General features: G+C 40.1%; 1 protein-coding gene across 5 annotated transcripts; it reads left to right on the forward strand.

Moving 5' to 3' along the window:
- Positions 1–410: 410 nt before the first annotated feature.
- Positions 411–24611, forward strand: DCUN1D4 (defective in cullin neddylation 1 domain containing 4). 5 transcript variants are annotated; one of them, XM_077301982.1, is made up of 11 exons: positions 414–761; positions 10854–10924; positions 13343–13382; positions 14168–14282; positions 15110–15201; positions 16572–16642; positions 17156–17247; positions 18110–18218; positions 18934–19038; positions 20466–20568; positions 20704–24611. In XM_077301982.1, exons 1-11 carry the CDS (start codon positions 449–451, stop codon positions 20757–20759), a joined length of 1167 nt encoding a protein of 388 aa, XP_077158097.1. In that variant the 5' UTR covers positions 414–448; the 3' UTR covers positions 20760–24611. The 5 variants fall into 5 exon arrangements, with proteins under 5 accessions (XP_077158098.1, XP_077158097.1, XP_077158101.1 ...); XM_077301986.1 differs by lacking the exon at positions 414–761 and adding an exon at positions 1084–1102; XM_077301985.1 differs by lacking the exon at positions 414–761 and adding an exon at positions 1378–1396.
- Positions 24612–26270: the final 1659 nt, after the last annotated feature.

Here is a 26270-nt window from a genome sequence, read left to right on the forward strand (position 1 = left end):
GCCGCTTTGCTAAGAGCCGCTTTCAGTCCCCAGCAGCACCTCCCTTACCCACCGGTTTCCCCCATGCGCTTTAAGTGAGGGAGGAGAAAGCGCATTAAGTTTCTGGCCTCGCCCCGCCCACCGGGCATCGGCCACCTGCATGGAGCGTGGAAGGGGAAAGCCGGCGCTCGCTCTGTCCCAGCCACACAATGCAGGGCGGGAGGCTTTGTTCTCCAGGCTCTGACGCGCCGCTTTTCCCAGGGCGCTCGCGCGACTGTTCCAAACAATCCCCCCGAACCCATCCCACCGAACTCACGCCGTCAATGACTTACGTCCTTTCTCCTCCTAGCCAATCAGCTCAGGAGATGGGCGCGGCCTCGGCCCTCTCGCCCAATCAGCCGGCCAGAACCCTTCCCACAACATTCAGGCCGCTCCTTCCCGAAGCGCTCCGTGTGTTGAGCATGGGCCAATGGACGCGGGCCGGGAGGAGGCGGGAGCCTCTGGGACCTCTCGGCCAATTCGGAGGCGCGGCATCGCGAAGGTGGGCGAGCTAGGACTTACCTTGGGAAGAGTGACGGCGCGGAGGTCTAATAGGAGCCGGGGAAGGAGCGAGCGAGAGGGCGGCGCGAGGAGGCGAGAGCCAATGGCCGCGCGCGGGGGCCGGGCCTTTGCCTTGGTGAGAGCCGAACGGAACAGTGAAGGAGCCGGTCGGAGCGCCCGCGCGGGGCAGTGCGTGTGCGACTGCCGCTGCACAAAAATGCACTCGGATGCTGCCGCTGTCAGTAAGTCGCGGGCTGCTGGTGGTGGTGGTGCCGCCGGGGGGGGAGGCTCTCCGGGGGGCGGTGGGGTGGGGGAAGGGGAGGCATCCGTTGATGGGGGTGGGGAGGGGGCGGTGCGGTGCGGTGCTGAAGGGCGACCCTGAGGGGGGTGGGGGGGTGGGGAATGGCTGTGACGCAGTTCGTCCAGCTCCATTCAGGGGCTCTTCCGGCAAGAAAGCTCCCTCAGAGCCCGGTGGGCGGATTGGAGGGAGGGGACAGCAGGGTCCCCCCACCGCCGCCTACGCCCGTTCCCGAGCAATCCTGACTGGGCCGGAGGAGGGGAAAGGCATGGATCCTTTCTTCTCGTGAGTGTGGGGCTCGCTGGGAAAGGGAGAATGCGCTGCTCCCCCTCCTCCCCTTCCCTGCCTTTCCCCCTCCCCTGATTGCATTGTGGGAGTTGGAGTCCCGTCTCTTGGCTTCTGGGCGGTGCGGGGCTGGCTGGGCACTACGGGGCCCGTCATGCAACGCGCTGCCAACTGTCTTTCTCTCTCCACACCACATACACACCCCCTCCTTTCTCTTCCCCCGCTTTCCCCTCCGTTTGGGGCAGTGGGGGGTGCAGCAAAAGCACGCATGCTCTTCCTGGAGAAGACGTTCAGGTAGGAAGGCCCTTGAGGGAAGGAGTGGAGGGTAACTGATGGGGGAGGGCTTGCTTGGTTTGGGAAGGAGGAGTGTGTATGCTACTAGTTTGGGTGCCCATGTTTGCTTTTTTAACCTCTCGCTATTTCTCTAGGATTCTTGCCTGCCCCTGGGGCAAAGTTCTGTCTTGCCTGATTGTCATTGCAGGGAAGCCACTGGGTGTTGGTGATGGGGGGAGTAAAACTGCCCTTCACTATGTACCCATGCATGCTGTTTTGGAAGTAAGATGTGCTAAAGTCAGTAACTTACTTTGGGGTAAACTTGGACTTCTGCACAATTTGCATTGTCATGTAGTATTTCTGGAAGACAGCAACTATAGTTTGCCTTATCTTGTATCGATGACTTAATCTACATGTAGATTGTTATTGGTCATGATTCCTATAAAAAAGCAATAAACAAACAACCATGTTATCTCCAAATTTACTTCTTGAAGATCCAAGGTAGTCATATTCTAGCTATAAATCTATTCACAATTAAAAAAAAAATGATTTCAGAACTTCCAACTAAATGTTCTTTGACCAGTGGGCATAGTTTGCCTTGCTTCCTTCATGAATAATTTTCTGGCACAGTTAATATATGTGTAAAAGCAATGGTCTGTAAAAAAAGTTTTGTAACCTAATCTTTTTTTTTCTGAAAGAGAGCCTGAAACAGAACAGTCTTGCTGATGATTTGGCTTGTTCATCCAGATTTGTTGGTGTTCTTTGGCAGTAGGGGAGGTAATAAATGTCCTTCCACGTGATACATCTAGCAATTTTCATGATACGCAGAATAAATTGTCTTAATCTGCCATGTAACAAGCTCAATATGAGCTCAAATCTTGAAGCGGAAAATATGGTAGAAAAATGCAATTATAAATGTGTATCAGTTTCATTCTGGCCATTCAGGGCTAGTACATCTTGAAAAGACTTGTAGTAGTTACAAAAATCCAGACAGGCTTAAAACCTGACATGTATACCATTTAACTAGACCAACATGCTTTTAAGAACAAGTTATTCTGCAGATATAATAGAAGCATAGTTTATTTCCTACTCTTTATCAGATGTGAAAGGGGAAAAATGATCTTGAATCATACAGATCTAGCAGCACAAGCAGAATGTTTAGAGGCTGGACAATATCCATGGGTAAACATTACTAGTGTGCTTTTATTATAGTCTACAGTGCTGATTACATAATCATTTATAAATTTTTATAAACAAAAGCATTGTAGGTCTTGCCCTCATAGGAAGAGGTGATCTCAAAGACATTGCTTAAGGATTCTTTAGCTTAATTTCTACTTGAAGAGTATTTTTAATATGAATTCTCTATATAAAGTAATTGTGCTTTCATATTTGTGGTTCAGAAGTTCCTTACCAAAGATAGTCTACGATTTCTTATTTTAGTCAATCTGGCATATTATAGGATTGGCTACAGTGTGAAATTTCTGCAGTTTGAAGGCAGAGTGATATTTTCCCCTTCCTGCTCCAAGCCTCTTAATGTCCTCATGCTGTTTTCTGGAGGTGGGAAGGGGGTCCCCTGGAAGTAGCACATAAATGGCTTCCATCAGCAGAAATTTTCTTTTGCATACAGCCTGCAATACTGAAGGTGTGACACATCTATTCCACTCTTTAATATAAATTCAGTGGGTGGACCACTACTAGGAACAGGAACTTTGTTATTCTCATTAGAAGGAAGATCCTTTCCTTCTGGTGAGGTAGTGAAAACCATTTACTGTGGTCTACTATCCTTTACAAGCATTATGTCTTAAGGCAGGTAAGGTTGAAGACAGGATATTGATTTCTAGTATAGATGGCCATCTGTCTCCTAAAGAAGTAAATTTGAGTGAGCATTAAATGTCTGAACTTTGCTTGTACTGGCACTCAAATGTCTGATCTGTAATATAAAAGTAAAAGGAACATCTAATTGTTCTTTCCCTATTGTCCAGTAAAATTGGGTGATATAACCATCTGTGGTCATGTCAACCTATCTTCTCCCCTTTGCAAAATGGCCAATAATGGGCCTGGAGGGGGTCGAGAGGGCAGGGGGCCCAGCCATACAAATAATTGTTGGCCAAGACTAGTTGCATGTGGTAGTGACGAGTCCAGAGAGGTAAATAATCTCTTTTTAACAACTGCGGGATGGTGATGGATCAGCATAGGCCTGCTCTGGCCCTGTTTCTGGCATTGGGAGCATGGGGGAGGTGATGAACTGGCACAGGCCTGCCCTGGTCCTGTTTCTGTAGGCTCCCCTTGGTAAGGAAGAGCAAACTGGTAGCCAGCCCAGAGTGCAAGTATGATTCTGTTCACAAATCCTCTGAAAATGTTTCTGTGCTGTTGCTTCCTTTGCTGTGGGGATGGCCAGGTGATGTCACATCCAGCGGGAGAGTCTCAGCAATGTAACTTCTGGTGATATGACTTCCAGGGGTGTGGCAGGAGGAGAGGAATGCTTACATATGGTCCAAGTAGCTCAACAAAGGCTTGAAAATAAGGTGTTGGAACTGCTTTGGGAAACTGAATTGAATTAGAGGAAACAAATTTAACAGTTGGAATACATAGAAACAAACGGAATGGGATCTGAAAGCCTTGTGAATAAGCTTACAAAAACACGTACAAACCCTCTGACTATGTAGCTCTGTGCCTTTTGTGATGAACTGAAGATTAAGGGAGGGTGGATCTTTTCTTTCAGTTTACAGAAACTTCTATGCCTGATTGCTCAGAAATGCGTGTCCTTTTTAGGATGCTTTTTTCAAAACAGAAGAGACATTTAAAGGACAGTTGAGTTCAGGACTGCAGAATTACAAGTAATTTGGTACAATTTAAAGAAAATGAACCAGATATTTTTTACAAAACTCTCTCCTACTGGACTGTGCATTCATGATATTAAGCGCTCCAGCAATTAATGAATGGTATGTTTTAATTAGTATTCTAATTTTAAGGCTGTGAACGTGGCTTAATCTTTAGAATTCCTCATTCTGTTTTTGAATTTTCATAACGCTGACAGAGGCTGTGAATCTACCTGTAGCTCCCATAATCTAGATTCCTGCCCTCAGAATTACATATAATAAACTAGTTTGGCTAACTACTGTGTGTAAATACCATAGGTAATGTCCTATTCATACATCTCCTGGTAAGTATCTCCTGTAGCTCACTGAAACTTAAGGAGTGTTTTTTGATATGGCATCTTGCCTGCAACTGGAAAAAAAGGAAGGGAAATCCTGGTGAGCACATAAGAAGTATGCAACTAAGGAGTTCATTGGGTCAGTTATAAATGTGGCCCTTCAGTGGGGCTTACTTCCTTGCTCCTGAATGCTTGAGCCACAGGCTTTGGTTTAAGAAACTTATACAAGAGATCAAATTGTACTCTCTTTAGTGGGCTTAGTACCAGAAAATGTATAAGGTTATGCTTTTAGGCATACTTGCCTAGAAGTAAATCCCGTTGAATTTGGAGGGATTTTATTTCAAAGGACGAGGTTGGCATTGGATTCTTGATCTCTAGAGATACTGTAGTACACCAACAAATCAATTTTTTTTAATCCTCTCAAGAAAGTCTTCCAGTATGTAGCAGTATGTTCTGTGGATGCTATTTTAATCTAAATTATATGTGACACAAAACTGGATTTCAAACATTGTGGCACACAATTTCTGCTTTAGAAACATCTTTATTTTTAAAAGTTCTTCAAAAGAAGATTGTGTGTGTAAATTGTAGATCAACTGTTCCAAGCTAAAAAATTCAACTTTGTTGGTCTTAATGGTGCCACTGGATTGCAACTTTAAACTAAACAAGTATTTAAGATTGCTCTGCAGGATTTCTAAACCTAGTAGAAATTTCATTACATTTGTCCTAAGGATGTAAGATTATCTTGCTGTATGAATAACCCTGTTGTGTGTTCTCAGATGTAAATTTTATTTTTTTTAATGCAACTTGTTCCCAAGAAAATATAAATAGATTATAGCCTAATTTATCCCACATAAGTAGTATGGGCATACAAAAGATTGATTTGCTGTGGTCATTACTTCACATTTATTCTACTGTCAAAAATACACTGCATCTTTAGATAGCTTTCTTAATTTTTGTGAATCTATTTAGTCTGTGACTTTATTTTTCTGAGGCCACTGCAGGTGTATGTGTATACATACCCCTAATCTGAATGGACCTTTAAGTAGGAATGAAGTCCACCTTGTAGCATGCAGCTATAGGTACAAGAAGAGATTATTTTTTCCTGGTATGTGTTTGTTAAATTTGTTCTGTTACCTAACATTAATTGGAATTTGTTCAGATGATTATGAAGCCAGATTGGAAGAATGGGTCATTGTTCAGGCCAAATAGTGTAATCTGTTAACAAGCAGCTGAATGTTTGCAGTATTTATGTATTATATGTATATGTATGATCTAAGCAAACTCCTTAGGAGCATCCATTGTGCTGCAACTGCTGTTGTGTACCTATGCATTGGGTAGAGGTAGAATGCACTAATTGTTGCTGTTAGTCTGCATGTTTATGCATCTGTATTAACATTCTTGGTTCATTTTGGTAATACTTAAAGACTGTACAAGACAAACTAGTTGAATTGTTTACCTTTGTTATTTCCACCCCCTCCCCCTTTTCTGGCAATACCAATGGTCGGCTCTTAATCTGCAGTTTATTGGGAAAGTGTGTGGCACATTCTTTTGTATTGGGACTTTAAAAAATGCCTTTTTCTCTCTATATATATTTAATATAATTGGCTCTCTCATGGTAAACACATGTTCCAGTATATTAATCCTGTTGATTTTGCTGTACTTACAAATGATACTGAAACTTGTGTCTATGATTTAATTTCTGTATAAATTATGGGCAAAGTCAAACTACAGGGCTTGGTCTATAAACTATTTTGACACTCTTTGTGGAGTATCCTACTCTTTGAGATAGAACAGTGAAATACATGCTAGTTCAGACTGATTTAAAGTTCTGCTGGGGTTTATAGGTCTACAACATATTGCTGGTAAAACTGGAATTAAATATAGATAAGGCAAAAGTGTGCTGTTGGTTGTGGGTAAAGGTGAGACAGGGAAAGTTATTGTAGTCCTGAAGGAGCAAGCTTGCCGTTTGGGTGTGCTCCCTGGGTGCCTCATTGGTCCAAGATGTTCAGGCAATGAGGTAGCTTGACATGCAGTTTTCCAGTTTAGGCTGGTTGGTCAGCTACAACCTTGTTGGAAGAAGTATACCTGGCTACAGTCACACATACCTTGGTGACATCCATGATGGACATGCTGTAAGTAGGGATGCCCTTGAAGATGGCTCAGAAGCTCATCGCTCTGGCTGCACCAGGCTTATTTCTCTTATAATGTACCAACTGCAGTGTGCTTTATGCCCTAAGGAAAAGTACTAATGTTTGCATTTAAGGACCTAAGCAGCTTAGATCCGAAGAACCTGGTAGCTTGCCTCCACACGTACTGCATAGCTTGTATTCTGAGGTTAGCCGGGGAAGCTTTATTGGTTCCTACTGTTCTGAACTAGCAAACTCTTGCACTGCAGACCATTCCTCCTTCGAAGGCTTTTTGACACTGGATAAACTCTTCTTCCTCTAGAAAGCCTTTTTATTTTTTGTTTCCAATTTGTTTTCTTTTTTTATTAAAGCATTTGCTAAATGTTGGTGTATGGATTTGATTTCAAGGCAGGATAGAAATATAATGTTTGTGAGGCTGTGTTTGTTGATAAATCTCCCAAGGTAATAGCCTGCCAATCAATACAAAGATACCAATTTAAATTATTTGTGACACATTAATATCCTGAAAGAAAATCACCTAGTGACAATTATTACCTGCCCCTGGTGTGTTTGTAGTGGCTGATCATAAAGCTGATCAAGTAGGCTAACATGTTAGCTGCTGCCTCCTTACTAGTGCCACAGCCTGTTTATTAGCTAGTTTTAAAGTATTACCTAAATTTTGAATTGTTTTTCTGGTGTATGGGAAAGTCTGTTCTTCACAATGACAAGGCACTGAGACAGGACTTTCCATCAGGGTCTTTAAGAAAGTATTCCAAGTTTATTTGTGTCTTTATATTGGTGTAGCTCAGACGTCAGGCTCTATATTCATTTAAAATTTCATGGAATCCTCTCCTCCTTTGTTTATGCTAATCATATACCAAAGGCTCACTTTTGTAGTGGCATTAGTTCATGCATATCCCATAAAGGTCTCTATCCCCTAGTTTCTTCAAAACAGTATAGTGCAAATTTCCAATTTAAGTAATATGTTAGTATTGTTTGTATATAGCATTCCAAGTTGGGTCTTGGTGAATACCTGATTCTGTACAGCCATGACTCAAAAGGGCCTGATCCATGTTCTGATCAATCTTATCCTTGATTGGAAGGGACTTTGTGTGTAAGACAAAAATCTTTTTGGCTAATAGCCTCTAACTGTGAAGGAGCCTGGAAAAACTTTCACAACTGCTTGTAGATATGGGGAAAACATTGCACCTTGAAAGTCCTGTGTTTGACTGAATGCCACCACTGTGTCTGTTAATCATTTATACAAACAATGTTATATCTCTATGGTGAAATACTTGGTAATGGTGTATATAATGTAGACTGAGCTACAAACAGATGCTTGTTGATAGTAACAAACTGTAATGAAGTAATACTGTAATTGATTAGTAAAATGTTTTTTGGTTTCCTTGTGGTATTTACATTTTCCTGATTTTGAATTTGACACTAAAAATATGGCAGGCTGAAATGATTTTTAAAACATCACAAGGAATAGTAGATTTGTTGTGGTCTGAGTACCCCCCCCCCCCCAATGCTCTAGTGTCTTTCTGCCTGATACATGTGGGAGACTGTTATGAATCTGGGAGCAGCAAAAATAAATGTTTTTCTTTAAAACTTACTGGCATTCCCAGGCAAGGTGCATAGCCCAAGTTAGATAACTGACGTTCTACTATTATTTTTGCTACAAAACATGCATAACAATACCTGCCAACATAATTAATTTTTATTCACCTTGGATCAAATAATAAAATAACTAGGAATACAAGTTTGAGAGTATTTTTACTGAGCATTCTTGCCTTTCTAGTCAGTTTGCGTTCCTCAAAGATTTAGTCTAACAGCGTAGACAATACTAATTGATAGAAAAATGAGCTCAATCCTTTGTAGAATACAAGAGCATATACTGAAAATTAAACTGTACTCTGTGTATCCTGCGGTATTCAGTCTGTTATGACATGAGCAGTAATTTGGTCAGTGTAGCAAGTCGTACATCTATTCCGCACACATAGGATAATGCACTTTCAATGCACTTTAGAAGTAGATTTTCTTGTTCCGCACAGGAAAATCCAGCTGCAAAAGCACATTGAAAGTGCATTATCCTATGTGTGCAGAATGGGTCCTGGATAGTCTATATACAGATATGAAGACCTGAAAGAATATAAGGGGGGGGGGATGGTGGTGGTTTTCAAGGACTTTCCAGGTTTTGTTATCTAGTATTTCATTTGGTTTTTATCCTATCCCACCCCACCCCCAACAATAAGGCTTAGGGTGGTTACTGCATAATAAATATGAATACAAAACATAAAACACAGTGTTCTATAAAACAATTTAAAAAGTGGCACTAAGCAAGATGAGCAAAGATGCTGATTCTAGACTAGGTAAGATAGATATGCCCCACAGGGTATGAGTGTCTTTAGACAGAGCACTCCACCACATTGGGACCATGGTTGAAAAAGCCCTTATTCTGGTCAAGCTTAAATGAGCTAACTGAGGGTCAGGCATCACCAGACGTCCATGTGAAGCAGAACATGATACCTGCAAGGGGTGGGGGTGGGGTTGTAACTCCAGAGGCAGTCCTTAAGCTATGATGTCCCCAGAAGCCAATGCAGCCGTTAATATAATATTGCTCAGCAGACTGGCAGCTACATTCTGAATAGCCTAAAGTTTTTGAAGCATCTTCAAGGGCAACCCTGTGTAGAGTAAATTGTAACAGTCTAGTCAGGAGGTAACTGGCTTGTGAATAAAAGCTCTGCCAGCAAGTGACCCAGAATTCTGTGTGATGCTTCCTGGCACAGTTTTATGAGAGAAATCTTGTTGCTGGTTAGATTGTAGCAATGTGACATTTTCATAGTGGTGCTTCATAAGACTAGGCAGTAAACAGTCCTAGAGAGAGAGATCACCATGAAGCCCATTACACTGGTGCAAACCTGTGTATTTGTAATGATCTGGAGTTGTTAAAGTGTGCTGTAGTTGTGCTTGTATTGCACAGTTTGGTTCTATATGTTTGAGTTGTGCTATCCTGTCTGCCCTTGTGTAATGCCGCTGCAGAAGAGGCTTGCATCTTCACTGTACCTCTCCGTGGTCTTTAGAGACTTAATGCTTGCCAGCCCTGAACTGAGATTTGAACCAGTCTCAAATTAGATGAACCAGTTTATGCTGCATGTTGCAGGTGCAGTTTTGTATAAGCAAATACCCCTCCATAGTGCACTTGAAAATCCCATTTACTCTTTTTATGCAAGGGATATACCATAGGTTGCATGTTATCTTTAGCTGTTTTATTGAAAAGCTTTGGAACATTTTATTGATATTTATTATATCCTGCCCTTGTTTATGACTCAAGGTGGTTTACGAATCACGTTACGATTTAAAGCATGCAGCATAAAATCTCAAATAACACCCCCTTCACCCCCCAAAATAATCTATATTTTATTAAAAACCTTGACAAATAAAACGGGATAATCATGCAGCTCCATGTACAAAAACTCTCCTGCCTCACAGAACATGTTGCATGTATCTTGTGAAACTTGATCTCTTTTGATATTATTGATGTTAAAATTAAATTTATATAAGCAGCCCCAAGCCTGCTTGCAGGGAGGAGTGGACTATATATGAAATATAACAACAACATAATAATAATATAATAATAATAAACATATAAAATAGTCATGTTAAAATTCAAGGGAATACATACACCTGAAAGGTAGAATGGATGTGAGTTTCAGATTATATAGTTTATAGCAAGACTGCATTTAAAGTGCATGTTTTGCTTTTCTCCCAAGTGGCAGTGTATTTGACAAATCCTGATTTCATTCTCTCTGGCAGCATGCATGAGGTAGCTCCTTTATCTATTTTCCATCTGGGAAGTGAGGCAATAGATTATTTCAGTGCAGCTTTGATTCACCAATCTGGTTTCTGAATTTCATTGGAAATGATGATGTGCTTTTCTTATGTGGCATATACCTAATGAAAATATTAGTACTGTGCTTGGCTGGAAAGAACCTTGATGCCATTCTGGAGTATTAACAAATAGAGAAGGTTAAATGAAAACAAATATTGGCCTATACGACAGGGCAAATGCCCTGCGTCTTCAAATGCTGTGTCTGGGGTTGACTTAATCTGTGCATTAATGTTAAAAGGTGTTCATCAGACACCATTAAAGAGTGACATAACCAAGATGAGAAACGTTTATTTTTCCCCTCTCTAGATTTTCAGCTGAACTCTCACCTATCAACACTGGCAAATATTCACAAGATTTACCACACTCTTAATAGACTGGTAATCGCTTATAATTTTTTATTTGGTAGCCATGTGGTCTTTAAAATGTGTGGTTGAGGACTCTTTGTCGCTTATTAAAAGTGAAATGAAGATGAAGACCTGTATGAATTCACGTGTGTGTGTGTGTGTGTGTGTGTATATATATATATATATATATATATATATATATATATATATAGCATGCTGGCAGGGGTGGGGTACAAATTAAAAAATATGTGTGTGTGTGTGTTTCCTCTTTATACTGCCCCTTTGCTCATACACGCATAGCTCTTTTATGTCACTCCCAAAGTTGGACTGTCAGCCAGTACTGCAGTAGCACTTCCTATTTTGTAGTTCCTTTGAGCCTTACCTTCCAATAGAGTTCATATGATTATAATAACTCCTGAGCTGTTATGATTGAGGGAAAATAGTGGCAACTCAGCTTGTAAAGTTCTGAAAATTAAAAAAAAAGTTAGAGCTGTTACAACAAATTGCTAGGGAGGTTTCAAATAACAGAGTCTGCATTTAGCTCAGATCACATTCTTCTCTCAAGTTTGCTTTTTATATTCAGGCATGTTGGCCAAATGCTTTCCCATAGATAGGAATGTGGTGGTTTAATTTGATACCTTATTTGTCCCTGACCAGAAGTACCTCAGCAGATTATTCAGTCATCTGTACTTCAGAGGCAGGTTCAGGATAATAAAAGCCTACAAACTTTACTTCAAATACCCATAGCTTATTACTTTGCCCAGAAATCTGTTTCTACATCTTCCTTTCTCCTTCTCACAGGAAGTACTAGGGATTCTCTGTTATGATTACTGAAGTACTGTGTGTGAAAGAATAGATGCACCAGTATGTTTGAGGCATGAAATACTGGAACTTTAATACAAATTATCTGATTTTGCACATTCATTCTACTTATAGTGTAGCAAGTGATTTAAGATGCCATCCCTCATCACCCAAAGCCCATTGGCCACAGCTGCTACAACTAGGTGAAAGCCTTTATTTAAGTGCCAGTTACTTCAGAGCTACTTGGCCTTTCCTAATAGAAGCTGGAGTTGTGTGTTCACTAGGTAACCTTGCTGCTGTTCTGTTTGTTGATTCCTGTACCTCTTCTGTTTTGGTCATGGACAGATATCTCTGGCATTTTACAGTGTCATTTATACTATGGCAGTCAATTCCTTACCCTGACAGGGTTCATAGTTCTCATGGAAGCTGCAGCCCTTCCCAGAGGTTCTTCAGGGCATGCTCAATAGGGTCTGAAGTCTAGTGCAAGCACCATAGTATTGGCAAGTTTGGTTTTACTCCCCCCCCCTCTCCTAGTTGTATAGGCATTTCTTATCCCAAACCTATTTTTGGCATACTTCTGTGAGTAGCCTTCAAGTACTTTATCCAGTTGTCAGTACTAGTTATTGATAAGCTGTAAGCAGGTCGTACATGGCTTGCCCTGTGGTGGGGAATAGTGGGGGTTTTAGTTATTAATGTACTAGCTTCAAAGCCTGTTCCAAAGAACGGGCCTTGAAAGGGTCCCCTCCCCTGGCCCCCGGCCAGGCAGCTTAAGGTGTCTTTGGGCCGCAGTTTGTGGCTGGATCAAGTGGGCCAACTCGTTAGCAGGCCCGGGACAGAGCTTCTTAGCAGGCAGTTAGCAGGCCCAGCCTAGCAGGCTGGGAGGTCCTCGTTAGCAGGCCAAGCCTAGCAGGCTGGGAGGCCCTCGTTAGCAGGCTAAGCCTAGCAGGCTGGAAGGCCCTCATTAGTAGGCCCTCCACCATGACCCTTTGCTCAGGGCCCTCTCCCCTTACTTGCTGCTGGCTCCAGTCACTGAGGTGCGTCTGAGAGCAAGGAGGCTGGAGTCTAGAGACAGAGGATGGGAGCTGCAGGGGTAGGGCCAATCAGGGTGCAGCCGGCTACACCCTAATTGGCCCTATTCCAACTTGGACAGCCAGACACATTCCACCCCTCAGGCTGTTTCACAAATATATAGAGGAGCCATGGATAAGGATGTGTGTGTCTGTTAAATGAGCTATTGGGCTTCTGTGTTCAGGAAAGTTGGTTTGAAATCTGCACAATTTCTGGGTTTAACTTTTTGTAGCTTCAGACATTAATAAGACTTTCTGGAGAGTTCTGACTTCACAGGACTTATGATAGTTGTTTAGGACTTGTGCAGTTTCCTCAGTTAATGAAAGCTTTTAAGTATTTTCCTGAAAAATCTCATGGACCTTAGTTGAGAAACTGATAGCTCTCTGGATGAAAATGCAGTTCTCAGGATTTTTAAAAAACTCTTTCATATTAAAAGTTTACAGTGGGTTTAGTGTGGAAAGCATTGTAGACTTCAGTTCTGTAGTAACTATAACAAGATTAACTAAGGTAGCTAGTGATGTTTCAGTGCTAAGTAGTTGTGGCTGATCTCCCAATTAATTGCAGTTATTAAATGTTTTACAGAATTTGACAGAAGACGCAGTTCAAGACGATCGCCAAACAGGTAGGGTCCTAAATACAAAATCTGTTGTAATGTTCTTTAAATGCTTAGATGCAGGGGTTCTTGTTGTTTTCATCCCTTGGAAATCAGGGCCATTGCAATATATATATTCCAATATATATGTTCCTTACTCATTTCATTATACAAATTGTTTGTGCCTAGTGATATAGAGTTACAGCTTTTGATGTATTGACTTTAATTATCTGTTAGTGGTCCATGTTAAGGTTTAAAATTCAAGAGCTGGGTATGAGGAGCTTTTATTTAATTTTCTGTCAGGCATAAACTCCTATCTGCTCTGTGGGTGGCTTTGATTTGAGGCCCTCCTGATAGGCACTCCACCATCAGGTTTGCTGTTGAATGATATAAATTGGAGAGTCATTTGAGAATACAGGTCTCAGGGAATGACTGCATTATTACCTAGAACAGTTACGGAGAACAAACAACTGTGGCAACAGGATTCCTGATATTTTGGAAGTAGACAGCTCAGTAAGACTTCAGGAGTCATTGTATAGGCAAGTAGGTAAGGGAGGTAGCATAGGCAGTGGAGTCTACAATACATATGATTCAGCATCATAAGTAAATTGGCATATAAACAAACATTGTATGGATTTCAGTAATACTCCAGTTGTAGTAACTGAATTCAAATTTTCTTAGCCTTAAAATTGATTATAATTGCTGTGCTACATTTAGTAGTTTCCTCTTGCTTGAACTGACTGTATTGGCGGCTGTACCATTTACGTTTAGGTACCTGTTTAATCCATCTACTGTTTTATAAAATCACTCCATAGGAAGTCTCAGGTCTTGCAGTTCATCAGACTGCTTTAGCAAAGTGATGCCTCCAAGAAAAAAGAGGAGACCCACAGCTGGTGATGACCTGTCAGCTAAAAAAAGTAGACACGATGGGTATGTTTGGGGTTCTGATTTGTTTATTTTTTTGTTTAATGATAAATCTTTATGCTTCCATCTTTATGTGAGGTCGCCTTTTAGATGGAGCATTTTAGGAGGTATGAAATGAACTCAGTTTTCAACTCTAGAGCCAGTGTGGTGTAGTGGTTAAGAATGGCAGCTTCTACTCTGGCGAGCTGGGTTTGGTTCTCTGCTCCTCCACTTGCAGCCCTGATAGTGCTGTTCTGACCGAGCAGTGATATCAGGGCTCTCACAGCCTCATCTACCTCACAGGTTGTCTGTTATGGGGAGAGGAAGGGAAGGTGATTGTAAGCCGCTTTGAGACTCCTTTGGGCAGTGAAAAGTGGCAGTAAAAACCAACTCTTCTTTCTTAGTAGAGAAATTTAGGAGTCTTTGTTTATTTTTGTTCATGTAATAGACCCCCCCCCAAAAAAAAAAATTATATCCGTTCATAAGGAGTTAGTTAGGGTGAAGCATTCTTAAGGTTTGAGTAAAGGGTTGTATGCTTCTAAAGGCTTGGGTAACATATCTTATGCTTCTATTATTGTGGGAAAGAGAAACAAACATTTATGGCCTTGAACTTTATTTGCAACAAGATGTGATAATTTCCCCCTCTTGTCACTGTTTTGGAAAAAAACACGTTAGCTAATAATAAGTAAGAAAAATGTATTACTTAATAATAAACTCTCATTCCTTATTAATAAACTCTTCATGTGCTGTACTAACTGGTAGTTTTAAGGTGGGATGTTTGAACGGAGCTATTTCTCCCCCTCCCCTTCTGTTCCGCTTGGATAACTGAAAAAATAATCTTTTGACTTTGACAGCATGTACAGAAAATATGATTCTACTAGAATAAAGACAGAAGATGACATGTTTTCAAGCAAAAGGTGCTTAGAATGGTTCTATGAATATGCTGGTAAGTACAGACGTGATCAAGGCTTATATAGTGTTACCCTGATTTTGTTGAAATTATAAGAATAGCATCCACACACCATTCCTGGTCTGAATAAATATGTAGATCATTAAACTGCTTCCTCAGAAGTAAAGCCTATTTCAAATGTCTATTTCAAACTCTTGAAAGAACAAAGCTGTTTTCTGAAGGAAACATTGGTACTTGATCGTTTCCATTCCAGCTTCAGGCCTGGCTGTGGGGTGGAGACAACCCTGGTCACTCTAACAAACAATCTCTGAAGTAAGCCGAATCTGGTTGGGTTGATGTTCCTAATCTTATAGCAGTGTTCAACACTGTGGCTCATGGTCTGCTTGTCCAACGCCTAGCTGACATGGGGGTATGGGACACAGCCTTTAAATGGTTACAGTCGTTTCTCCTAGGTAGGGGACAGAGGGTTGCAGTAGGAGAGCATACCTTCCAATGGCATGCCCTGACTTGGAGGGTTCCGCAGGGAGTGAACCCTGCTGTTGTTTAACATTTACATGTGCCCCCTCACCCAGCTAATCCAGAGTTTTGGGTTAGAGTGTCAGTATGCTGATGACACCCAGCTGTATCTGTTGATGGATGGTCACCTGTCCACACCCCCAAGTATACTGGTCATCTGCCTGGAGTTGCTGGCAGACTGGCTGGAGTTGTCTGAGGTGACCCAGCTAAGATGGAGGTCCTCTGGCTGGGTTGATGTGCCCCCACTGAGGTGCTACAACTTCCGACTCTTATTGTAGTCCAGTTAGCAACTTCAACCACTATAAAAAATCTGGGTGTCAATGGAGGCCCACCGGTATTTCTATCACATGTGCTATGCGTGGCAGCTAGTGCTTTACTTGTCAGCATTCAACCTGGCCACTGTAATTCATTCAGTGGTCACCTCTTGACTAGACTAGCGCAGCTTGCTCTGTGCAGGGCTACCCCTGTATCCGATCTGGAAACAGCTGCCTGGGTCCTAACAGGAATTGAGTGGAGAGCGCATATTTGATCAGTGCTTTCCCAGCTGCCCTGGCTCCAGATTGAAGACCAGATCAGGTTCAAGGTTCTGGTTCTCACTTTCAAGGCCCTAAACTCTCTGGGCCTGGTGGAACAGCTCTGTCTTTAGATAGTAAAACTACAGATAGTGAATATGAATACAAAGTCACCAATCTTAAATCATTGTTACTGCATAGAAGATAATAGTTAATAGTTCAAGTTAATAAAATGTAAGCCAGAACTGTGTAATTCTGGTTCCTACTGTCCATCACATTGTGTATTGAGCAGTGTGTGAACAGTTGTATATTTGGATTATTGAATACACCTAACTGTACATCTTAAGGTAAAAGTGACATGCTCTCATTTGATTGCAGGAACAGATGATATTGTGGGCCCTGAGGGAATGGAGAAATTCTGTGAGGACATTGGAGTGGAACCCGAAAATGTATGTTCAGGCTCAGCCTCTTGTTTTAGATTTTATTCATTTAGATTTTTATACCGCCCTTCCCTATGGCTCAGGGCGGTTTACAGAAAACATTTTGGAACATTTACATGGAACAGTATCAGTATCAATATAACAACAATAACATACCAACTAGAATAGTATTTCAACAACAATAACTTTGACACTTCCTTGGTAGGTTCGGCCTCAGTCTGGGGGGGGGGGTCCTGTAGATGTTATGGGTCAGTCGGCCTCAAGCAAATGCCTGTTCTCTTATAGATTTGTCTTTGACACCTTGAAATAAAGTGCTTATCATTTTTGTTCTTGAAGGAATCTGCTAGGAAAGTCTGACTTGAGTATAGAGGTTTTATAGTTCTTGAAATATCTTTTTTCTTGTGGCCTTGTATACATCACTATGAAAGATGGGTGAAGACTCAGTGTGAAAATTCAGGAGAGTTCAAGAAGTCCCCCCTCCCCCCCCTTGTATTTTAACACTAATGTTCTGTTTTTAAACAGGTAGTTATGCTTGTTTTAGCTTGGAAGCTAGATGCTCAGAACATGGGTTACTTTACACTGCAAGAATGGCTAAAAGGAATGACATCACTACAGTAAGTTATACTTTCATCATCAGACATTAAGCTGATTGGGGAGTGTAACATTGCCATCTTGTTAAACACAATCTTGATAACTACAGAGGAAATCCACTTCTATCATCTGATCCAGCAGCTCCTGTGGATCCAAACTAGCTACCTGAGACCACCTGTATGGCGGCGGCTTAAAAAACAAACAAACCTAAGCAAAATTTGAAGAGAGCCAGTGGGCAGTATAATGCCATTGTGCATTGTGCTCAAATCCCTATTCAGACATTATGCTTATTAGGGTACCTTGCAATTATGCTATAATCTTAGTATACCGTACATTGTGAGAGGATAAAATGGAACATAGGGAGACTATGTATGTTGATCATAGCTCTTGGGAGCAAAAGCAAGATAAAGATATATTATGGTCTCTGCCTGTCTTTCTTTCCTGCTGCAGCCAGTTGCAACTTGTAGGGGTTGTAATGTGGAATGGCAGGCTCTCCATACTATACCATTCTCAAGGTCCTTATGAACCTCAGAAATGGCTTTTTAAGAGCACACAGAGCAGCAATGGAAAGGTTAAGGGAATCAACAATAATCCCTTCCTTCTGCCAGTTTCATTCATGGTTGTTCAGATCTCATTTTCTGCAATCCCTGTAAAATGTAAGAGAGAAAGTCGTTATAAATTATAACTAATTTGCCTGTTATGGATACAGGCTAGATTAAACAAAGAGTATACATTTGTTGTGTATTTTTGGAAAAGGCATTTTATAAATTCTAAAATCCAGCTGCATGGTTTGAGGATCAAAGATGTATGATAGTTTAGCAGTTAAGTTCTGTAAGAGCTCTAAGAATCAGATTTTTGACATTCTGCTTTTGCTGATTTTTATAGGTGTGATACAACGGAAAAGCTAAGAAATTCTTTGGATTATTTGAGGTCTTTATTAAATGAGCCTACTAACTTTAAACTTATATACAGATATGCATTTGATTTTGCACGTGTGAGTATCCCAAATTTCAAATGTTAAGTTTACTGCATTAGCTCCCCATGGGATTGTTTCATATGCTTAAGTTAACGATTCCAAGTAAATTTATCAAGTTTACTTCATGAAGATAGTCTCAGAATAGCTGTCTTAGTTTGCAATAGAACAGCTAGTTTGAGTCCAGTAGTGCCTTAGAGACAGTGTTTTCCTGCTATAAGCTTTAGAGCAGGGGTAGTCAACCTGTGGTCCTCCAGATGTCCATGGACTACAATTCCCATGAGCCCTTGCCAGCAAATGCTACCCCTGCTTTAGAGAGTCAAAGCTCTTGGACTCTCAAAATGATTGTACCCAAGAAATCTTGCTGGTCTTTGAAGTGCTACTGAAGTCAAATCTGAGTTTACTTGACTTCTCCAGATAGTCTGTTTCTTTACAATTTTAATCCAATCATGCCTGTTTATTTGTCAAATAATATACATTGACTGTAAGTCGACATAGTTATAATGTTATGTTAATTTTTGGAGGCTCCATGCTTGAGTCCTATGCACTTGTTTTTAGAAATCCATTCTATTCCCACTGGCATATTGAAACTGCATTCCCAAACATGCTCAACTCTACTGTAGTAAAAAGCAAAAGACTTAATTTATTTATCAGTTAACAAGGATAAACTGTCTTGGCTTCTAGTCCAAATGGGGAATATTGCAGTTAAACTTAGCCTTTTTCTTCTCTTTGACAGGAAAAGGATCAGCGAAGCCTAGATATAAATACTGCCAAGTGTATGTTAGGACTTCTGTTAGGAAAAACATGGCCCCTGTTTCCAGTATTTCATCAGTTCCTAGAGGTACAAGTAGAAAAATCTTTTCATGTCTTACACGTAAAAAAAAATACATCGCAAAAAATTGGGATTGAGTGGTGCATTCATTTGGAAGGCCATGGTAATTTGAAGTTAATTTGACGATTTGAATTTGCATGTAAGTAAGCAGATAACCGTTAAAGATGCAAAGTTGTACCTGTATGTAACATCTACCACATTGCTTAATTTCTGATACAACCACTGACAAATTGGTGATGAGCTTGTTAAATGATGATAGTTGTCCAATTGTCTCAGCTTCCCTTCCCCATTTGTCAGAAGGTTTGGTGGCTGAGATAATGTATGTGAAGTGCTTTGTACACTTACAGTGTTATCCAAAGCAGAGTTAACCTTGAAGTCAACAGGCTTAGAACAGTTTAACTCTACTTAAGATGTCACAGTTAATATTGTACAGTGTTTTTCCACATATGATTAAAATTGTCCAGGATATTTTTTAAAATTATCGCTCTCACTTGCTGGTAGAAGTGAAAGGAGTTTAGTTAATGTACATACTCTCAATGAGTACATATGTTTAATCTGTGCAAAGCAGATACAACTAGGTTAGCAAATTTCTTTGGAGTCTTGACAGAGCCGATATTGTCCATGGTCTTTGAAAGTGACAGAGCATTACATTTCCTGTCCTCAAGCCATGTGTCCATGACTGTCCTTTTCTCTTTGAGGTGACTTAAGAAAATTTAAAAATAGAGGTGATTTCAGGTATTGATTTATTTCAGGATATTGATTAAGGGGCCTCAATCAGTTCTGCAGGGCCTGCAAGACCAGAGCTATTCTACCAGCAGGCAGTCGGGGCCCTGATAGATCTCCAGGAAATGCTGCCATGAATGGAGAGTGTATTATTGTAAAGACTGGACCTTCCCAATCAAAACCTGAATTAGTTGGGGGCTATATAAGCAGAATGGTTTTATTGTATTTATATACTGATTTTAAGATTTGTTACCCACCCTGAGTGTAGGAAGTGTGGGTTATGAAAATGAAGATTCTTATTGTTTTGAATCATGATTTAAATCCTGTGAATTGAAGCCATACCTGAAATGCCAATTTAAATTAAAAATTAGCATTTAATAAAGGTGCATTCTAACTAGCTTTTTAGTACTATATCAATTTAAAGTAGAATAAAGCAGCTAGATGACTAGAATGAATGTTTCCAAAGAATGATGAGTATTTTAGAGAATGGTGCACACTACATTGCTTTTTTCAGTTTGCTTACAGTTTATGATCTTTTATGATCAGAATAGCTTAATTAATTATATGCATTAATTGCTTATATCCTACCAAAGCAGGCTATTTCAGAAGGAGCTCATTGTAGCTGAAACTCTTAAATTTGTATGTGAATTTTTTTTTCAAAAATTGTTTTACCCAAGCCTGTTTCCAGTAACTGTCCATCTTCTTTCAAGCAGCAATCTAAGTACAAAGTTATCAACAAAGACCAATGGTGCAATGTTTTGGAGTTCAGCAGAACCATTAATCTTGACCTCAGCAATTATGATGAAGATGGAGCATGTATGTATTTTCATAAGAATAAAAGTATTTTCTGCAACGAGCATCTAATATGCTGTTCCCTCTAATTTTTCTCCTCTTTTTTGAGCAAAACCAGTTATTAAAAAAACCCACATCCTCTTTCTTTCTCTCTTTCAGGGCCAGTGTTGTTGGATGAATTTGTGGAGTGGTATAAAGAGAAACAAATGACATAGGGATTGTAACTATGCACAGCCACTCAAGAGTCTTTTGTTACTACAGTTAAGTCAACCATTAGCCATAAACTGCTATTTGTATCGAAGCGCATGCTGCTTTTTCCTGCACTGTATTCCCGTTTTCAGGGACCTTTTGGTGTTTTGCTGTTTAACAGGCCCAGCTCTGCTTGCTGTGTAGCATTGTTCTCTTCGAAGGCTGCTTTGCATTTTGTATCAACACTACAGATGGTGAACTTACCAGCATCCTCACTGTGATTATTGTGCATATTGCTGTCTGAACTTTGTATATGTGTATAAAAAGAAAGCTTCACCTAGGAAATTATTTCAGCAGAAATGTATTGTAAAAATAATTTTGTGGCATATTTCTATTTGCATTCAATAACCATGTAACTTAACCTTTTGATTTTCACTTGGTCTCAGACGTAGCATTTCAGGAAACAAAAAAAGTGATTGTTGGGACAGTTACCCATGAGGAGAAGCTGCCAGTTAGCAACTTTCTTTAAGTTGTCAGTTTGTGAGAGGAGATCCTGCCGTTAGATTTCTGCCACAGCTGGATGCCCAAGAGTTATTTAGTGAGCAAATATTGGCTTTCTTCTTTATGGGAAAATTAAAACTTTTGTACTGTCCCTGTTAATGCTTTCGCTCAGGCAGTGTAGTCGAACCCTTATAATGAGAATCCAACCAAATGCAGATTCACAAGAAAATGAAAAGGCAAATAAACATGCAGCTGCCTGTCTTTATTAATGCCAGGTTCTCATGTGCTGCTGCTCACGAAGGAATCGTTGGAAAGCAGGACACCTCAAGTACAAGAAGCCTATCCTAAAGCTTTTTTCCACCCTGATTCCCAACCAACATTCTACCCTACAATGAACTTGCCTGTCTCTGACCTTAATGTCGAATAGAGTTGTACATGCCACAAGGACCTCCATTTGATAATAGTGCTGACTTCGTCATAGTCAGATAGTTAGTTTGCAAATATATACAAATGATCAAATTAAAAATCTGATTTATAAGAACTTTTAGGCTTGTAAATTGGCATGTTCCTATGTTTTAATTTTGCTATTCCCAAAATGTGCTGACTGTCTTGATAAAGGAAAGTGAAAGCTTCCATAGGATTAGTTAGCATAGGTTCATGGGTGGGATTTTGGGTGTCTGGAATTTAAAACTTTCCCCATATTGTAAGGTTTTCAGTGTATCTAAAGAACCCATAATGGTTTCTTTCGTGCCAGGGATTGCAGGCTACAGGCACACTAATCACCAGCATTATGTCGTTCATTTTGGTCTGTTTTGCCTATTGGTTTGCGCAGGAAAGATCAAGCCATTGCTTTCTTGAAGAAACTAAATAGGGTAAGGCATATGCTTTATGTTACCCTTTCTTCAGTCGTCTTTATTGTTCAGTCCTGAATTTAACAAAAAACGGCTAAGGGAATAGTCCCAGTGAATTTTTATTTTGTCTCTGAAAGAAAACTTGTGAAAGTACCTCCAAAAATCTAGGGATGTGTGTCTTACATATGGAGTACTGTGGAATTGCAACTTATGCCAGGAGTTAAAAACGGGAGTGTGGGATGGGGAGTGTGCTTGCATGTATCTTACACAATACACTGTGTTCCAATTTAGTCATAAGTACCAAGTCTATACAAATCCCTGATTCTAATTTTTTGAAGTTATTAGCAGAAGATGCAAAAGCATCAGGGGTTTCCTGGGACTGAGTACTTTTAGTTCAGCTTTGTTTAGTAGTAGTAGACTGGGCTTCAAAGGAATGTGCACAAAACGTTCCTTCATGGCACATGTGAGTTGGGGGGTTTCCGTTCTAACAACAGCCCCTCAAATCATGGAATGTCTCTCTTGAAAAGTCTTCGTAAATGGATTGTATGGGGTGTTGGAGAGGGAGACTGGACCACCTTTGGACCCCAGCCCTGGTTCTTCCAGTGGTGTTTGGACTACAGAAAAATACATTCTTGAAACAGTGGTGTTTGTTATCTGTGGTATGAATGGGAGTTATGAGTCTCAAGATGTGTTCTGTTACCATACTTTATTCTGGTACATTTGTTCTTCTAGTCACTACAGTTGTATTTTAATGAGTTCTACAAGTATGATGAGTGTATATAAGTATCTTATAACTTCTGGTATTAAGACCTACAGTATGTATGGCAATTTAAGAAATAATGGCAACGTAATGTGAGAGACAAAAGGATTCCCCCCCCCCAAAAAAAACTATGTCTGTTGAATAAATAAAACTAGCTTCCAGTAATGGAGGCAGCAGCCAAAGGAAGTTAATGTAACAATGAAGGTCAGCACAAAGTCAACAGAACTGTAACTAGTCGATTCTTGCTTGGTGTTTTGTACTTTGTGGTAGAAATTGGAGCATAATAGAACACAAGCATGTGCTCATTGAAGTGGAAATTTGTAAAAGGTCCTCTGTATGTAGGATCCTGTCAACATTTAATAAGATGATGCATTTTGTATCAAAAAGCAAATTTGGCCCTTGAGAGTGAAATCTGAATTAAAATGGTCTTCTGAATAGACATAGAGTTTTTACGACTTCTTACAAATGTGTACATAGGAGAAATGGAAGACCCAGTTGGCTTTTTAGCCTGGAGTTTAACGAGAAGTACTGATACTCTTCACATGTCTTCTTTCTGCATTGTTCAAAATGGCATGCATTTTAAAAATCAACCCAGTTATTGACTTGGTTCACTTTTCTGTTGGCTAAAAGTGCTCTGCTGAAGATTCAAAATTTTCCCCTATCACAGGCAATGTTTTCTAAGGGAGTAACAAATTTCTCTCAATTTCCTAAGACTTTTTTAATGCATTGGAATTCTCTAAATAGTGTAGAGTTCTAAAGGCTTTTAAAAGAAATTGTCATAGTTCAATAAATTGTTTGTCCTTGCCTTTTCTACAGGTCTTTCTGGCAAGATGTTTATGAACTATTCTGATTTCAAATAAATGGTTACTGTAACTTAAAAGATCTAGTGCATAACTGATATTTGAGTGGGAAACCAATCATTGGAGAAACCAGACTCAGATAGCATTCTTAAGTGATGCCAAAGACTGACAGATTAAACGTTGTTACGCCTTTAATTGACTTTTAGAATTAAAAATTGAATGGAGGATCGGGGACATACATGTGAAACTTTCTTTCCAGACTGAAATTTGCTTCTGAAGTTGAAGACATGGCTAATGTAGCTCATGTAGTATATATGGAAACAAAATTGGGAAAACATTTCCCAAAAGTAGAACTTCAAAGGATATAAACATACTATAAAATCTATTTTAATGTCTGTTGTGTATGTAGCACACACAAGTTAAACAACTTTTCAGAAATCGTGTGTCGTGTGTCTTCTACTTGGCAAGCATTGGTAAAAGTTTCCCTCCCCCTCCCCCCTTTGGAGATATTTGAATGTATAAACTTACTTGCATTTATCTTGTCCCTAGACATGAATCTACTAATGCTTAAATACTATAAAGCTGTTAGGATTTATTCTGTGGCAATGTTAACTACAACTACTAAATACCTCTTGAGAGCCTTAGGCTGTCCTTTCACATTGTTGCACAACTGCTTAGAACTCGTTTACCAACTTAAACTTGGTAATTTCAGGCAAAATGGGTTGTATTACAATTTCAGCTGTGACATGTTGCTGTTGAAGAGACAGCAGGTAACCTATGGCTGTGACCTACTTTTTAAAAATGTCTTGGTATTTCCATTTTGCATCTTCAGGTGTGCTTAAAGTCCTGTGGCTCAGCCTGACTGAAGTACTGTTATGCCACCTAATCTGACCTTGGTAGACTGCAGTCTTCTGTGTAAAACTGATATCCCACAAATAAACAGTATTTGTGTTTTGGTTTCAGAAATTGATTTCTGTGGCTCTCACCATCCTAATCTGGGATCTTATAATGAGAAGGCTTGTAGCTTTTTAAACTAAACTTGGTCTGCTGTCTTCAAGGTTCTTTCCAATCTATAACCCAAAGGTTAAAGAAATACAAATGTACAGCTAAATAATTCATTTTCTCCACATAGAAAGTTTAAAAAATGCTCAACTGTATGAATAATATGAATAATATTATTGCAAAATTAAAAACAATTTTAGGCCAAAATGAGAGCCTTACAAACAATAAAATTATTCAAGATTCTTATAACATACCCATTGATTGGATGCAAAGAATTCCTTTAGATCCTTGTGTGAATGTTGCATAATCTTAGCAAGATACATGGCTGCCTTGCTGTTATATAATATAAATATACCATTCGTATGAACAACCAGCTTGTTTTTTTCTTTGTGGTTTAAGTTGCCAAGTGGTGAACTTAAGAGTAAGCTACTAGCAGGGAATAAAGACTTTAGGCTTCTTGAAAGGGTGGTCTACTTCCAGACTTTGTTGAAAGACAAATGAGTGTCTCCTCTCAAACATCCCATATTCTATCTTATTCTACATGCCATATTCCACCTATCTCAGCTATAGATGTGCTGTAGCTACCACCAATAGATATGCCCATTATAGAGAGCTTATCTCAGAGAACCTTGTATATCACACTGTGGTGGAGCCAGTCTGAGGGACGAAGCAGATTGTAAGGCAGAATTTGCTCTTGCAGATCATGGAGCTCGTAGTTACATCCTGTCCTTTCATTGGGAAAAGGTTTTCGTAGAGCAATATTTTAGTGAGAAAACGAGAAAGCTAAACCCAGGATCAACTGGAGGGGGAAATAATGCCATCTGTGCTCTCAGGCCCTGCTCTGTTCTAAGTAGATATACCCAGATTATGCTCTCCAGGCTTAGACAAAACAATAGAGCAGGGCAACACCTTGGCAGGTTAACTTCAGGTAGTCCATCAGATAAAGATTCATCCTTCTAGCGATGTGGGTGGGAGATATGATTCTCCAGTGGGCCTGTCCTGATTCATGGGTAGAAGATCCCTCCCACCTCTGGATGCAGGCGGGGTTATCAGTCTTTTACTGATTCCTACTGGGAAAGGCTTCCATAAACCCCCAACTTCAGCCTTCTTTGGTTTGCAGCAGGTAACCTATGGCTGACCACTTGTTAAAATGTTCAGCATCCTTTTTTACTGATCTGTTGATTTAAAATTGATATTTTCCCTCTACTTTGACTATTTATGTCCTTCCCTGTTCTTAATCAGTCCTAGTACCGGTTTATACAGTTCAGAGTTTGTTATTAAATTACTAAGGAGATCCACAGCTTGGGGAACTGCTGAACTACAAATGAAAACAGGAAATTAACATTACACTCTTCTTGACTGATGGGAATCACCCATATTAAGGTACCCTCCCTACCTCAGAGTAGAAAACTTTCATGGTTACCAGTCCAGCATTCCTTTCCCTGTAATTCACTAGCAAATGACAGGAGGAGCCAATAGATTAGTTTCCTCGGCAGAAAGACCTTGCCACAATTCGAGACAGAACACCGATCCTGGTTTAGTGTTAGAGGCGGCCCTGGAGTTTCTTATGGCTCTTGCCCATCATTTTAATTTATAAAATAGGCCACTGCTTGTTTCATGAAA

This window comes from Paroedura picta, chromosome 10 (assembly GCF_049243985.1).
Source record: "Paroedura picta isolate Pp20150507F chromosome 10, Ppicta_v3.0, whole genome shotgun sequence".
In the NCBI taxonomy this organism is placed as follows: domain Eukaryota; kingdom Metazoa; phylum Chordata; class Lepidosauria; order Squamata; family Gekkonidae; genus Paroedura; species Paroedura picta.